Raw genomic sequence first — 17,330 nt, forward strand, 5'->3', positions numbered from 1 at the left:
GTTTTGTGAATTATATCTGGAGCAAATTATAACTTCTGGCTTCCTTCCACCCTCAGCAGATGGAGTGGGGTCTGAAGTCCACATATTCCATCATTCATGCACCCTGAAGAAAGACGAAGGGCCATGCAAGGCAATAAAGGACAGGTTCTACTTTAACTTTGACACAGGTCGCTGTGAGCTCTTTGAATACGGAGGCTGTCAAGGCAATGCAAACAATTTCAAGACCCTACAGGAGTGTGAGGAAATGTGTCTTGTGAAAGGTAAGGCAATCTTTAACTGACTTGTGCTATTCTATGACAAACAAAAATAAATACACACATGACTTTTTAAAATAACCTTTAAACTCAACGCATCTTTCAGAATGAGGATGTGTCCTTTGTGTTAGTCAATTTCATTTTCACTCAGTATATTGGATGGCCTGTCCCAGACTGGGTCATGGCCAACGTGAACTAGAGAAAGCATTTATTTCACAATGAGATATTCACCCCACTTAAATTTTTTCTAATTTAATGATGGGTTAGAATATTGTGAATTTTTCAATTGAAAGATCGAAAGGATAAATTATGCAGATTTATTTTCACATCCGCCTTTGCTCATATTTAACAAAGGTGCCAATAATAATGGAGGGCACTGTATATACTACCGGTCAAATGTTTGGGATCAGAATAATTTTGAATATTTTTTACAGGAGTTTCTTATGTTCATCAAGGCTGCATTTATTTGATCAGAAAAACAGGGAAAAAATAATATTGTGAATTATTATTATGATGTATGATGAAAATAAAGTTTTTCTATTTTAATATACATTAAAATCTAATTTATTCATGTGATGCAAAGCTGAATTTTAATCATTATTATTCTAGTCTTCAGTGTCACATGATCCTTCAGAAAACTTTCAATATGCTGATTTATTATCAGTGCTGGAAACTGTTGTGCTGCTAATTTTTTTTTTTTTTTTTTTTTTTTGGAACCTGCATGTGATACTTTTTTCAGGATTTTTTGATGAATAAGACGTTTAAAAGAAGAGCATTTATTCTAAATCTTTTCTAACAATATACACTACAGTTCAAAAGTTTGGGGTCAGTAAATTTTTATTCTTTCTTTTTTTGACATTTTTAAGAAGTGATAGCAAAGATTTATATTATTAGAATATTTAGAATATTAGAATACAAAATTATATTTTGAAAAAAAAAATGCTGTTCTTTTTAACATTTTTATTCATCAAAGAATCCTGAAAAAAGTATTGCAGTTTGCAAAAACATATTTGGCAGCACAACTGTTGCCAACATTGATAATTCTAATAATAAATCAGCATATTGGTTTCTTAAGGGTGATGTGACATTGAAGACAAGAGTAATGGCTGATGGAAATTCAGCTTTGCATCACAAGAATAAATTATATTACAAAGGATATTAAAATAAAAACCATTATTTATTATTATTGTAATAACATTTTGCAAGATTACAGATTTTTGATCAAAAACACATGCTGTACAACTCCTTATTCAAGCTCTTGTTCTGTCCAGGCTGGACTATTGCAATGCTCTCTTGCACTGGCTTCCAATAGCTGCTCGCATAAAATTCAAGGCATTGATGTTTGCCTACAAAACTACCACTGGCTCTGCACCCATTTACCTAAATTTGTTACTTCAGACTTATGTGCCCTCTAGAAGCTTACGTTCTGCAAGTGAATGTCGCTCGATTGTGCCATCCCAAAGAAGCACAAAGTCACTTTTACAGACTTTTAAATTAAATGTTCCCTCCTGGTGGAATGACCTTCCCAACTCAATCCGAGCAGCTGAGTCCTTAGCCATCTTCAAGAATCGGCTTAAAAAACATCTCTTCCATCTTTATTTGACCCTCTAACTTTATCACTCACTATTCTTATGCTTGACTTGTTATAGCACTTATATATCATTGCTCTTTTTGTTGATTTTGATTGCTTCCACTTTCATCATTTGTAAGTGGCTTTGGATAAAAGCATCTGCTAAATGACTAAATGTAAATGTAAATAATTGCAGCCTTGATGAGCATAAGAGTCTTCTTTTAAAACATTACTGATCCCAAACTTTTAAACGAAAGTGTATATTAGGGATGCAACAATAAATTGTGTGTGTGTAATATACAAACTTGTAAAATAAGATTATTTCTAATTTAATCTTTTTTTTTTTTTTCTTTTTTTTTAATCAGCATATCACAACTTGAGTGCAAATATTTTCAGAATGTCTTCCTTCCCTTATCTCCCCAAATTTTTATTTTTAAACACGATTTTAAATGTGTATTTTTTACTGTATTGGACCCCAGTGTACTCACTGACATGTAATCAATAACATGTTGTACATGAGTCTATGGGTGCAGCACAGTGATGTGGGTGTTGGACAGTGCGTCATATCTGTGCTTTATAATGGCTGGAATTTTGTATTGACCAATCAGTATCCAAAACTACCCTTTGTTTTTTTTTTTTTTTATAAGCTTAGAAATAACACACTTTCCAACATATACTTTTATGGGAAGAGTGAAGAGTTCAACATGAGGGAGTTGTTCCCAACAACTCATTAACTGCCCATAAAAAAACAATAATGTAACGCATTGGTGCGGTACTGCAATTATGGATCAGTTTATTACTCCACAAGTGTCATAATTTATAACCTACACTAGATTACTTTGTAAAGAGCATGATAGATACTTTTAAAAACATCGGGCCAAGATCAGAAGAGCACATGTTTTGTTCAGACAACTTTAATGAATACAATAATTCTAAAGCAAGGAAAATAAAACGCACCAAATATTAAAATGTTTAATTTCTAATATTGGCATTAAATTAGTATATAAAAGCAAAAATGAAAATGACTTGAGGACAGAGTCAAATCCATGGCAACAAGCCAAGGCTGAGATGAGAGAGATGGAAGATTCCATTTAGGCAATCAGATTATTTCTGCAAGAATAATGAGGAACTCTTGGTCCTTTTCCTGTTAAAACAAGGACAAATGTGCGGTTCACAGTAAAGTCAGGCCACAATGGATTATTTACAGCACTTTGGTTGGTTGGGTGAGTCATATTTAATTACGCTTTCCAGTGGGGGTCATTGTGAATTGGAAGGGCTCCTGCAACATCGCCTCCTGTGAGAGGTCATCATAATAATCAGTACAAAACAGATTGCGTCATGTGACTGCTAAACAAGCCTCAATCCCATCACAGCCACAGAGTGGGGAAATCAGAAACTTTGCCACTTGGAAAAACACCTCCAAGGACCTGAGCTCTCGTAAATGCCTGCAAAGTATTGCCAAAGTTCCCCCCATGGAGGCAGAAGAGGAAATTGACTGCTGTGTTTGGATTCATTTCTTCTTCACTCTTCACCACATGTCCCTGATTATTTTCAGCTCTGCCAATTCATTTTCTAATTTCTGCAGCCACCAAACTTGCTTTTTCTAGTAATAGAGGGAACATTTAACCCTTTAAACCTAACAGCATGGCATCTGATCTTCGATGAACCAAAGAGGGTTTATGTCACACTCGTCTTGGTAAACTCTCTGATGTTACTGCCTCCAGCAGGGCAATTTTGGGGTCCCAAGAGAACCTTTCAGTGATCAGTTCTTAAAAGAACCATTTTTTTTTTAGAGTGAACAACATTATAAGAATCTAAATAGCCCTTTTTCCGCTATTAAGAACCTTATTGTGCAATAAAGAGGTTCTACAGTCTTAAAATGAAAGGTTCCAAAGGGGTTATTTCACAGTGATGCCATTCAAAGAACTCTTCAGTGATGAGTTCTTAGAAGAATCATTTTTTATCTTAGTGTGAAGAAAATGTAAAATCTAAAGAACCTTTTTCCACTGTTAGGGACCTTTTGTGGAAATGTTTAGCAGATGTTAAAGTTTCTTCATAGAACCTTCAAAAGCACTCTTTTTTAAAGAGTGCATGGAAAAGTTTCTTCATGAGTGCAAGATTGACAATAACAACCTCCATGAAATGGCTCATGACAGACCTAAACCATAACCTTCTTTATATGTGTGTGTGTGTGTGTGTGTATATATATTTTCCATATTTTCCGGACTATAAGTCACACTTTTTTTCATAGTTTGGCTGGTCCTGCGACTTATAGTCAGGTGCGACTTATTTATCAAAATTAATTTGACATGAACCAAGAGAAATGAACCAAGAGAAAACATTACCGTCTACAGCCGCCAGAGGACGCTCTATGCTGCTCACTGCTCCTGTAGTCTACTATTGAAATCATAGAGCGCCCTCTCGCGGCTGTAGACGGTAATGTTTTCTCTTCGCTCTTGGTTCTAAATAAATGTGACTTATAGTCCGGTGCGACTTGTATACGTTTTTTCATATATATGTATGAATGAATGCTTTATTTCAAACATAAACATAACAAGTAACAAAAGAAAGTAAACTCAAAATAAAAAGACAAACAAACCAAGCAATTAATGATAATAATATATATATATATATATATATATATATATATATATATATATATATAACTCATCTTGCTCACAGTTTTCTCTGCACTGTAACATTGCATTGCATTACTGTGAGTATTTTTGGCTCTTGCTTGTTAAGTTCCTAATTTGAAAGTCACTTTGGATAAAAGCATCTTCTAAATGAAAAGGCAACAATTAAACAAGCTCTCACTGTTTCCTTTTAAGCACTTAAAATTCAGGATTCAATGGGAATCACTGAGTATATGGAACAAACATCAATTAATAAACCACTGTGAGATATGAATGATAAATGTCTCCATCTAGTGAATCAATTCATCAGTGCCCTATAAAGAGAAGTGAGAAAGAGAGAAAGAGACAGACAAACTAGGAGAGAAAGATCATTTTCTAATTATTTTTCACCCCTAGAAAACTGATTCTGTTTCTTTACATATATTTAGCTTTAAATTTTACACACGGTGATGTGTGTAATTGTTGTGCCTCAAGTGGCAATAGATTGGATTGCAGTTTGTTTAAGCCAAATGAGGTCTTTTATGTCTTGAGTTAACCATTTAGCATTGACATTCATTTCAATGGTAGTTGCTCTGGTGGCCCAGAATGTACCTGAAAGTACCTTCCTTACTGCCATCTTTTTTTAATGAGCACTCAGTTAAACATAACGACATGCTTAAGTTCTGTCCTTGTGAGTATATGAGACATGCAATGACAGAAACTAGCATCAAGACAATCTCCTTTCCTAAAAAGCACCCAAGAAGCTGTTCAGGGGAACGGCAGTTTTGAATTATTCATTTTGGTAAGCGTTTTAGATGCAGCCCATCTACACTTCTGCTATATTAACTATGACCATATAAAACTGCATCATTTATTTTTAGCATTCCATTCAGTTAATTTAATTCAGTTTATTAAGTGTCCTTGTAAATATGAATTCTAGATCAATGCTGTATGAGTGGTCATTTTCTAAGCTTACTTAGCATTCATCTACCGCTCTCGGTCAGGACAGCTGTCTGGGGCGTAGTATATTAGAACACAGTATCTAGTTTCATCCTGATGAATTCTCCAACTTAATTTGTATAGCAAAGTGTTTTATTTAAAGTAGTTTTTAAATGACTGGGATAAACCACTTTTTAGCAACACAGTAATGCAAATAAAGTCTGACAGTGTTACATTTTATTTTAGGGTAAACTACACCTTTATGACATCAACATGGCAACAAAAACATGGCTGGAAATTAAGTGGGTTTTTTTTAATCAGTGGAATTTTGGAATCCAGACATTAATTAATCAACAGGGTATGTGCTGAAGATGGAGCTAGAATACATCAGTCACTCCAGACTGTCTATGGCTTATGGCCAAGGTGTTTGTTAAGGTTCCGCTGAAAGCCACTGCTTTAGAATGCAATTCCCATATTTGTCTAGTTTAATCATGAAATATTTAATATCTGTATTAATATGTGCAGATGTTACTTGTGTTCTCATTATGTAATTCATGCATATAAATGGTGTACAAAGCTGTAAAAAGCTTTTATATTCCTGAGCTGTAAAATTAAAGGAATAGTTCACCCAAAAAAAGGAAGCATTGGTGAAAACTGCCTTTTGCCTGTGCTAGTGAGCCTTTTAACCTAAGTGTGGGGTAAAAGATTTTCACATCTAACACTTTTAATTTACTTTTATGTCTAAAGTTGCTGAAAAATATCCTTTAAAAAACAAACAAACAAACGGAAAAGAGTCCATGCCATCTGGAGGATGAGCCGGGACCATGTCGAGGACTGGTGCCTCATTATTTTTTTGATTTCAAGAGCCAGAGATGCAAGCTATTCTTTTATGGTGGTTGCTTTGGGAATGCCAACAACTTCAAGACCATAAAAGAATGCCATGAGAGATGTCTACGTATGTACCAGCAACACAACATTTCTCTTCTATGCAATTTTCAATAATGACATACTGATTTGCTCAAGCTCTGAGTCATGTAAGGTTACAGCCCTTTTGTATTCTGGTCTGAATAATCTTCATTCCATAGTGCAATTAGACCTTTTAATTCAGCTGGTTCTAATTCAGTCCACATTCTGTTTTATTTTTGTCTGTTTGATAATTCGAACGGTCACAGTCAGTGCAGAACTGCAAATACAGAAAATTTCTCAGCACATTTAGTGCTAAAAGGGTCATATCATTAAGAATCAAACTATCCTTGGCTGATAAGGTGATTAAAAGCTATTCTGGACCTGACAGCAAACAGCTTGTGTGCTGGAGCAGCACAGCACTATATCCAGTTCCACATGTGAAGAGGGCATTTACACAGATGTCTTAGAGGGACAGCTGCCTGTTAAAGGTCAGAGAGAAGATTGGAAGAAAAAAAATAAAAATATCTAAGATGGTACAGGGATATATATTAGAAATTAGTTATAAAACTACATAATTATTATAAAACTATTTATAAATTAGTTTTTCAAATTTGTAAATAAAAGTTATTTCAGTTTTTCTTCTTCAAAATTTCACATTCAATGCAATTGTTTGTGAAATGTACTACCAATTTCTGAGTGAAATTTGTTTCTACTCTATTTTTTTTTTTTTTAGGTAAAATGTGCTAAAAGAGCAACTAAAATGAAAAAGAAAAATATAGCCATAAAACCACTTCACTACTTTACACAAGTTGAAAAACAAAAGGTAGAATACATAGAATTAAATTAAAAAATGTCCAGGTTCTGGCTTTGTTTTCCTATTGACATGCTCTCTACAGTCCTCCTACATTATTGCATGCATATGATCCCACCTTCTTGCATGCCATGACTGGTCAATAATGCACAATGCCTACTTGCTAACTACTTTTCAGTCATTACCTTCAACAGGTAAGAAAACAATAGGAAACCAAAGCCTAAAGCTGGACATTTTTTGGAAGGTTGCGAATTCTCATCTGGATATGACTGGGAAAAAGAGGATTTATAGTCACCCTAGAACTACTAATCCTTGAAAAACACAGAGAGGAAATGTGATTATAGTGCTAATAGTGCAACCTGACAGAGAAAGTCTTCTCTATAACAAGAGGACAACAAATATGATCATGTTTTTCAATTTCCTTCCTCTTTTTAGCTGCCACAAACCACATGGAACAAAATGCTCCATTAAAGCCAGAAGAAGAACCCAAGCCCAAGACAGAACCTCTCGCTAAACATGGTGAGATGAGTGACACATCCAGCAGAAAACCTTTTTATTTGTAATGGACATCCTGCAGTGATCTGTATTTAAGGGTGCACTCTTTTTTTTTTTCTTTTTTGGGGGGGTTTGTTTTGGATTTTCGTTGGACCATTAGTGTTATTATTGTCATCGCAGAAATACCATTACAACTTTTCATATGAATCTTATTTAGAATTTGTGTATTTGGTTATTTTTAGTTGAAGCTCCATTGAATGCATCACATTTGCCAACGCGGAGAGTGTACAAACCATCTGCACAGGAAGCAGGTGAGAGTCACACATCTCACACACGTGTACAAACACACACACACACACACACACACAGGCAGCGGGTTCCAGACAGCTGTGCCTCCGCATCAGACAGTCTGTTTGTCTGAGTCCAGAGGGCAGCAGCAGCCATTTTTTCTGCCTCCTCCTGTTTCTTTTGACAGTTAAGAGCTGCTCTCTGCTCCGCAGCCCCAGGGCACATGACATCCTTGTTTGGCACACAGATTGCACAGAAATCTGTGTCAAATATGTGGTTTAGTAACATTAATACTCAGTTTTGAAATATAAAACCTGAATATCAGTTGCAAGTATATTTTGTTGTGTTAAATTTCCTCTTCTTGGGATTTGGGCTCTAGAGGGAAATTGCAAACAAACTATTAAACACTTGCAATTTTTCTGTATTTATATGGTTACCATGTGTTAATGGGAGCTATTCATATTACTTCACATTTGCCTCTTGCCTTAATCAAAGTGGTTAATGAAGTATAGTAAGTGAATTACCCCATTTTCACCATCTTGACAGCTTTCTGTTTTACTAATTTATTACTGGCAATTCACTATGGGTTAAAAGTAACTGCAAATTAATTACAGTTGCTTTTGGGTTAAAAGGATGACTTGAATGTGTAAATGTTCTGTGGTTCCACTGAATGACAATGCTTAGATTTTACTGCTATCTAGTGGATCAAGTATGTAAATTCAAGTTGACTTAACAGGCTATAAATGATCCATAGTCACATGACAATCTTTATTTGAAAAACATTTAGACATTTTGAGTTAGAATAGTTTGCCAGGGCATTATTGTAAACACAATCAGGCTGTAAAAGCAGTGAGTTGATGGGTGATGAACCAAAAGTGCTGAAATGTTAACTTGTTTCTGAGATTTGGCCTACAAAAATACATAATCGCAATTCTAGTGTTACTCCAGCTAGAACAGCATAAAATTAATCTTAAACTAGTAGAAAATTACATTGATGCAGTCATTTGGATCATATTTTAAACATCAATAAAAATGTCAATAGAGTGTCACTTTTTCACATCTTAAAACAATAGGGATCTGATGTGATTTAATTGTGTAGCAGAAGTGCAGGGCAAACATAAATGAATGCATTATAACAGGGCTGTAGAGTGCGAGTCTGCATTCGAGGGGGGAAAAAAAGTCTCCACAAATCTGAAAGTCTCCCTGTGGTTCTACAACAGACACCAGAGCCCTGCATTTCAGCCCGAGCCCGATGGCCCCTGAGTTTTTTACTCCCCTCGAGTCCGGCTTCGGGCCAATTTTCACATCATACTTCAGACGTGGGTCGGGCCTCCTGCCTGTTTTAGACTTCTCCTTACTTTTATATTTTAGACATCCATCAATCAATTATCCATCATTCACAAGGGGAAAAAAATGGCGGAAATGGCGGAGTGAGCAACACGCGTGTCAGGTGTAGTCTGCTAAATTATACCATTGTGGCCTTTCATGTCCTTAAACATAATCCTGCTAACTGAATACGAGTTGAACCTCGAGTTGAACCTCTGCTTGTTGCAAAGAAACTTTGTCTGTTGCACTTCCATTACTCAAACCTGTGATCTGCGTGTCTTGAGTTCATCATGGATCAAACACTGATTTCAAATCAATCAATCTGGGACGCTATACAGCAACTGAAAATTGATATGTTCTCTCACTTTGACGCGAAAATGGATAATATCCAATCTGGCTTACAAACAATACAAGGCTCACTGTCCACACTTGGTGATCATGTGTCTGAACTTGAACAAAGAGTAAGCACAAATGAAGACAACGTAACGGAACTTCAAAAGTATGTGAAAACATTATTAACTGAAAACTCTTACCTGCGTGATAAAGTCGAGGATGCAGAGAATCGTAGTAGAGCATATAACTTGCGTTTTGTGCATGTTCCGGAAAAATCGGAGGGTCAGGACATCATTGGCTTCATGAGAGAGCTTATTCAGTTACTTCTGGGGAAAGAGAACTTTATGGTTCCACCAGTTATCGAGAGAGCCCACCGTTTTCCCACCACGCTACAAACGAATAAGCTGAAAGTTGGGCCAAGGCCAATCCTCGTGAAATTTCTTAGCCTCCAGGATAAACAATTAATATTACGCCTTTCGCGTGAGAAGAAGGAACTAAAGTACAAAGGCAACCGCGTCCACATCTTCCCTGATTTCAGTGCCGGCATTGCTCAAAAACGTCGTCAATTTGATGCTATCAAGAAGAAATTCCGAGAACTGAAGATGGAATATTCTCTCCAATATCCTGCCACACTGAGGATTACTGCAGCGGGCAAAGTAATCCTGTTTAAAAGTCCTGGAGATGCTGAGTCCTTTCTTCGGGATTTCGAGGCTCAATCTCAGAATGACTGATTGTTTCGTTTAACCCAGGAAAAATATTATTTGAGTTGACTCTGTTGCTGTTGTCATTTGTGGCATGAAAGGCTCACATTTATTGAAGTGAGTCATCTATCTCTCAGGCCGATTAGTTCAATTTTGTTATATTTTGTTATCATATCTTATTTTATTCTTTATGAGATCGGTCAATGTATTCATATATAGCCTACCATCAATGTCTGGAAGTCAGTTTGACTCAGATGATTGTTTGTGAAGGAAAAAGTTATCTAATATTATTTTTTTTTTTTTTTTTTTTCTCACCTCATGTAATTCAAGTAAAAAACTTAGCAGATTGCATCTGTATTCTGTTATGTTTTGGCCTATTTGGTCTATGATTGTACTCGCGTGCGCTAGAGCGCGTGCGTGTGTGTGTGAGTGTGTGTGTGTATGTTATGCGTGGTTATGTGTATGTTGCTCTTCCAACCCCACCCCAGTCAACCTGTTCTTTCATGCTCTGAATAGTTAACATGGGTAAAGGCTTATTTGTTATCCACCTGAACATAAGAAGTCTGTCACATAAAATTGATCTTTTAAGGGCCTGGCTTGTCTATAATAAACCTAATGTTATCACACTGTCTGAGACCTGGTTGAATAATAATATATTAGATGAGGAAATTAAACTGGATGGTTATGTTCTGTATAGAGCTGATAGGAGCACTCGTGGAGGAGGCGTAGCCACTTATGTCTCTTCAACTTTATTATCTGAGTTAATATCCCCTAAGGAAAATCCTGTATACTTTGAATGTCTTTTCGTTAAAATTAGTTTTCATGTAAACAAACAGTTGATTATAGGGAATATCTACAGACCCCCAAACTCCCCTTCAGAGTCAATACAGTGCATAGGTAATACTATTAAATCTGTGGGTAGCTCAAACGAGATGATTATTCTAGGCGATTTCAATATTAACTGGTTAGAACGGTCATCTATAAATGATAGGAATTATATTGAAAGTTTAAATCTGACCCAACTAATTAGTGAACCAACTCGGGTTGACCATAGATCCAAATCTTTGTTGGATTGGATTTTGGTCACCCACTCTAATAGAATTACTGATTCTGGTGTTCTTTCAGATTGCTTCAGTGATCATTCAATGGTTTTCTGTGTGTGGAAAATTAAATTACTTCGTTTACCACCCAAAGTGATCAGGGTAAGACAGAGCAAATATTTTAACACAGATGTTTTTATCCAAGATTTATTAGATATAAATTGGAATAGGTTTAATCTTATTCCATTTGTTGAGGATGCTTGGAATTTTCTTTATACGGAAGTTCTTAAAGTAATTGATAAACATGCTCCTTGGATATCAATAAAGGTTAAGGGCCGACACTTACCATGGATTGATGCAGACTTATTAAATCTTTTTAAACAAAGAGATAAGGCATGGGACAAGTACCGCCGGTCAAAGGACCCAGTAGATGGGGCAGTATATAAACAATTAAGAAATGCGTGTACGACAAAAACTAGAAATGCTAAATCAAATTACTACAAAAACTCCTTGTCTAATAGTTTAAATAATCCTAAGAAGTTCTGGAAAAGTCTTAATGCATTATTAAACAAGTCCACTAAAACCACTGCTACCAAAATTATAGTTAATGATCAGGTTATCAGTGATCCTTCCGCGGTTACCAATGCCTTCAACCAACATTTCTCCTCTATTTGTAGCTCACAATTTTCTTATTCTTCCTTCTCTAGTTTGGTAGATGAGCCTAACAGTTCCTTTTCATTTGCTACTATAAATCCTACTGACGTTCAACAGGCAATCTCCGAACTAAAGTTAGGTAATGGTACTGATCCTGACGGTCTGGAGATCAAGTTTATCAAGCTTGCGTCTCATGTATTGGCATTTCCCCTATCAGATTTATTTAATTTATCCTTATCCACTTCTGTGGTTCCATTAATGTGGAAATCTGCCAGAGTTACACCAATACATAAGGGTGGTGATGCACTTGATCTCAATAACTATAGACCTATCTCTATCATCAGTAGTATAGCAAAAGTGTTTGAAAAACTAGTATTCAAACAATTATTTAAATATATTAATGAATTCTCTATTTTGTCACCAAATCAATCTGGTTTCAGACCAAACTTTTCTACAACTACTGCTCTTCTAAAATTTACCAACGATGTTTCATCTTCTCTAGATAATAATATGTCAACCGGTGCAATATTCATAGATCTAACTAAGGCTTTTGATATGGTCGATCACTATTTGCTTCTTGACAAATTATATGCAATAGGCCTGTCTAGACACTCTCTTCTTTGGTTTAATTCTTATCTCCATTGTAGAAGTCAGCGTGTTTATGTTAATGGATGTGTATCGCAGTCCTTAATAATGGAGAAAGGTGTTCCTCAAGGCTCCTCATTAGGGCCTCTCTTATTTTCTTTGTTTATTAATGACCTTCCTCTAACTTGCTCAGACTGTTGTATTCATCTATATGCAGATGACACAGTGATTTATACATCCAATAAGTCTGTTTCTAAGATTCAATCCTCACTGCAAACTAACTTTAATACTATTCAACTTTGGTTCCAATTTAACCATCTCTTATTGAATAAAAAAAAGTCATATAGTATACTCTTCCCCACCAGATCAGCTACACAGAATCAAGTTAACAATTTGTCACTCAGATTTTTAGACGATACTCAACTATTACAAGTTGATGAACTTAAATATTTGGGCATATGGCTTGACTCACAACTCTCTTTTAGATGTCATATCAATTCTGTTGTAAAAAAGATTAATTGTAACTTGCGAATATTGTTTCGCTCTATTAACTGTTTTACTCAAAGGATTAGGTTACGAATTGTGTCGCAGTTAATATTTCCCATACTAGACTATGCGGATGTTGTCTATCAAAACACCTCAGAAACAAACTTGAAAGTATTGAATGTTATTTTCAATAATATATGTAGATTTGTGCTAAGATGCCCATTTACTACTCATCACTGTGAAATGTATGACTCACTGAAATTATTGTCACTAAAGGCCAGAAGACAGTATCACTGGTATCAGGTCATTTTTAAATGTGTGCATTATGATTATCCTTCTTACCTAAAGGAATACTTAATTCCCTATAGACCCAGCTATAGATTAAGACATACTGAATATTTCTTCTTTACTGTGCCCAATATTCTCAAGGAGAGTGGTAGACGTGCATTTAAATTTAAAGCCCCTTCAGAATGGAATAGTCTGCCAGGGTCTCTAAGATCAATTACTTCCCTGTGTTCCTTCAAAACATCTCTTTTTGTTTACCTGCAAGCAAATTGTTGCTGTAAATGTTTTCCTCATTTTTGACGGTTTTTTTTTTTTTTTTTTTTTTTTTTCTTTATTATTTCTTTAAATGTGATTATGGGTTTAGGTGTGCGAATGTATACATATTTAAGATACATATGTCCTATCCTTGTACTGTCATTCCACATTTATATGTATGAGGGGCGGATGAGGTGGGATGAGGGAGAGCTTTTGTGTGTATGAATGTATATGTGCTGTATTATTTCTATGTTGTCTCGAGGACCCCCTTGAAAACGAGATGCTTCATCTCAAGGGGTTATCCTCAACAATAAAAAATTTCAAAATTAGTGATGTTGGAAACAACACAAGACTATGCTACCATGACTGCCAAGAGCAGCTCGAAAGTGTTTAGTGTCCCGTTAGTGCCGTCAGCGCAGCTGAACAGTTCTGCATTCAAATACACTCAATAGGCTTTAAGCTTGCTGCAAAGCACCGGCAGAAGAAATTACCATAAATGTGACACGGGGAAATAGTAAGGAGATGTTTGAATTATTTACTAATAAACTAGTGTTTTCTGAGTCTGTGTCGCAAGGATGAAGTTTCCAAGCCTGATTCATCATCTCCTCATTAGACGTGCCTTTGGAGAGAAGTGCATCTTTACGGATTATGTTTATAATTTTTGTTTTGTTTCATTAAGTAGTCATTTAAAGCTTTCTATAGATATATTTATCTTGTCTGTGTGGCATGTATTCGCTGAGTCTTGGTTCATTTTTGTACTCCTCTTAAAGGCGAGACAGCAGAAAGCGTATCATGTTTGTTTTCCTTATTTGATAAAAGCACAACTTGTTTATATTGTGAGTGCACACAAATAAAAAGTAGACCCTTTGCAGTTACGAATGATGTATTAGTCTTACCTTAATGACCAAAAATGATGCCATATCCACTGAAAAAAAGTGATCATGCTGGTGCCTCCATAACTCCGCATTAACTATTGGATAAAGTGCACATTTATCTAGGTTTAACGTTTAAACATTGTTATGTGCTTGAACTGTTTTATATCTATAGATTTTATTTTTAGGCAAGTCACGATGAGCTTGGTCGTTACTTAAACAACAACAAAAAAAAAACATTTAAGATTAAGATAATTATTTTCTAAATTAACACAATAAAGCAAAGAAATGAAATATAATCACTTTGCTATTACATGCAAAACCTAACTATTTTCATTTGCTGAAACAGTAGTATTAGTTTAGCTGTTCAAATCAGACACTAGAGCATCCCTTCATTCAGACACAGTGAAAGAAGTGTAGAGGGGCCAAGTCTGGAAGATTTTGCTGCTAGAGAGAGTGTGGCCAGCTGGTCAAGAAGGCCAAACGAGGGGCATGTGTCTGCAAGGGAGGATAGTCCATAAGACTTTGAGCCATGCAATGTTAAGTTTGAAGCCCTTAAAACACTTAATTTGGATTTTCTTGTTATTTGATTTATCTTGAGATGTTTTAAGTTTAAATTTCTGCTCAGTGAATCACTTTAAGTACCAACACTTTTGCAGTAAGTTACCTTTTTTGTAGAATTGTGCTTCAAATAAATATTTTTATGTTGACCAGATTGTTAGTTAATCATTTACAAGTCAAAAAAAGAATAGAAGAGAATAGCTGTTGGAAGAGGTGTTAGTGAGGCCAGCAGGGGGTGCTCACCCTGTGGTCTGTGTGGGTCCTAACGCAAAAGTATAGTGATGGGGACACTACAGTACACTGTCAGAAAGCACCATCTTTAGGATGAGAAGTTAAACCGAGGTCCTGACTTTCTGTGGTCATTAAAAATCCAATGGCACTTCTTGTGAGAGTAGGGGTCCTGGCCAAATTGCCCCCTTGGCCTTTGTCAATCAGTGCCTCCTAATAATCCCAAAACACTTGATTAGCTTTATGACTCTCTCTCCTCTCCACCTGTAGCTGGTGTGTGGTGAGCGCACTGGTGCCATTGTCCTATGGTTGACGTCGCATCATCCAAGTGGATGCTGCACACTGGTGGTGGATGAGAAGAGAACCCCCACATGATTGTAAAAGCGCTTTGGGTGTACAACAATACACAAAGCGCTATATAAATGGATATTTTTTTAATATATATTTTATATTTTATTATGTAATATAATCGTTTTCTGTCTCAGTTGAATGTGTATAAAGTGTTTTTTAACTGCTGTTGATTTTGCCAACATATTGTTGTTGCAATCCCCCAGAATTCTGCTCGAGTCCAATTGATAGAGGTGATTGTGATGGCTTTGAGAGGAGATACGTGTACAACCCCAAGATTAAGAGATGCCAAATGTTTCCCTACACTGGCTGTGGAGGCAACAAAAACAACTTTGTCTCTAGGATACACTGCATAAGAATGTGCATGAGAGGTGTGTTTACTGCAGTCCTCGCTTACTTCAGAGGGTTTGATATTACAATTGAGGAAAGCCCCGCAGTTTAGCGTCAGTTATGATGATGCTTAAACATCCAACTTGTGTTCTATTAAAAAAAAAAGTTGAAAAGTTGTATCTATTGTTGATTCTTTATGTTCAATTTTTTTTTCTTTCAGGTCACTGGAGGAGGCGCATGCGGATGAAGTTGAGGAAATCAAATGTCTTATCCCGATCTGTCTAGAACATATATTTTTCACAATACCAAATCCTAAATCACTATTCGGAGAGAAAATAAGAAACCGCAGCATGTGCTTGTAACGCTGAGTCAGAGACGTTATGATCCATAAGCAGCTTTATTTCAATAATCCACAGAGTAAACAGAAACAGGTCAATCAGGGGCGTTAGATACCACGTAGACAAATCACAATCATAAACCTTGACAGAGCGTAGAATCAGGGCTGGCGGCTGGCAGGCAGAGGCGAGAGAACAAGGCAGAGGTCGATAAGGTAGGCGGCAGGGAATCAGAGTCCAATAAACAGTCCAGGTCATACACGGAAGATCCAACAGTGGGGAAACGCTCGGTAATGTCTGCATGGGCAAAACAAGACTTCGCGTTTGAGAGAACAGGGAGAGTTCCTTAAATAGGGGATGAAGATGAGCGACACCTGTGCAGGTAATCAGCCCCAGGTACGGGGTGTATGGGAAATGTAGTTTGAAGGAGGTTAATACTCAGGTGACGGTTCCCTCTGGTGGTGATCGGAGAGAGCCACAGAGGCTGTGTTTGTGACAGAGCCCTCCCCCTGCGAGCGGCTCCTGACGCGATGAGGTGATCGTCGCCGGGGTCTTCCTCGGGGTCTAGGAGCGGGTCTGTCTGGGTGATCTCGATGGAAGTCCGTGATAAGAGTGGGATCCAGTATGTCATCAGCATTGACCCAGGACCTTTCCTCCGGACCGTACCCCTCCCAATCGACCAGATACTGTAGGACTCGGCCCCGGCGACGTGAATTCAGGATTTCGTGTACCTGATAGGCCTCCTGGCCATCGATGATGAGGGGAGGCGCTCTCTGGTCACCAGCCTCCTCTAGGTTCTCCGATCCTCTCGGTCCACCAGCGGGCTTGAGCAAGGAGACATGAAAGGTGGGTGAGATACGGTAATGAGATGGGAGAGATAGTCTAAATGATACTGGGGTGATTTGACGGAGGATTTTGAAAGGGCCCACGTACCTGGGACTAAGTTTCTTGGATGGTAGTCTTAGGCGAAGATCCCGTGTGGACAGCCAAACCCATTGTCCGGGCTGGTAATCTGGATGAGCTCTGCGGTGTCGGTTGGCCTGAGTTCTGGTCCGACGAACTGCTCGGAGAAGGTGAACATGAGCGCTGTTCCAGGTCTCCTCACAGCGTCTC

The 17,330-nt window shown here is 37.0% G+C and overlaps 2 protein-coding genes across 9 annotated transcripts in view; one reads left to right on the top strand and one right to left on the bottom strand.

The window, feature by feature from the left end:
* LOC128020142 (PTB domain-containing engulfment adapter protein 1-like) overlaps positions 1–17,330 on the bottom strand; it is a 197,137-nt gene that overhangs the window by 90,234 nt on the left and 89,573 nt on the right. The gene's annotated exons all lie outside the window — the stretch shown is intronic.
* Positions 32–17,189, top strand: LOC128020148 (tissue factor pathway inhibitor 2). The gene is made up of 5 exons (XM_052606829.1): positions 32–260; positions 7,531–7,614; positions 7,833–7,901; positions 15,759–15,923; positions 16,103–17,189. The coding sequence occupies exons 1-5, from the start codon at positions 245–247 to the stop codon at positions 16,165–16,167; spliced, it is 399 nt and encodes a 132-aa protein (XP_052462789.1). The 5' UTR covers positions 32–244; the 3' UTR covers positions 16,168–17,189.

The sequence above is a fragment of the Carassius gibelio genome, chromosome A9 (assembly GCF_023724105.1).
Source record: "Carassius gibelio isolate Cgi1373 ecotype wild population from Czech Republic chromosome A9, carGib1.2-hapl.c, whole genome shotgun sequence".
In the NCBI taxonomy this organism is placed as follows: Eukaryota; Metazoa; Chordata; class Actinopteri; order Cypriniformes; family Cyprinidae; genus Carassius; species Carassius gibelio.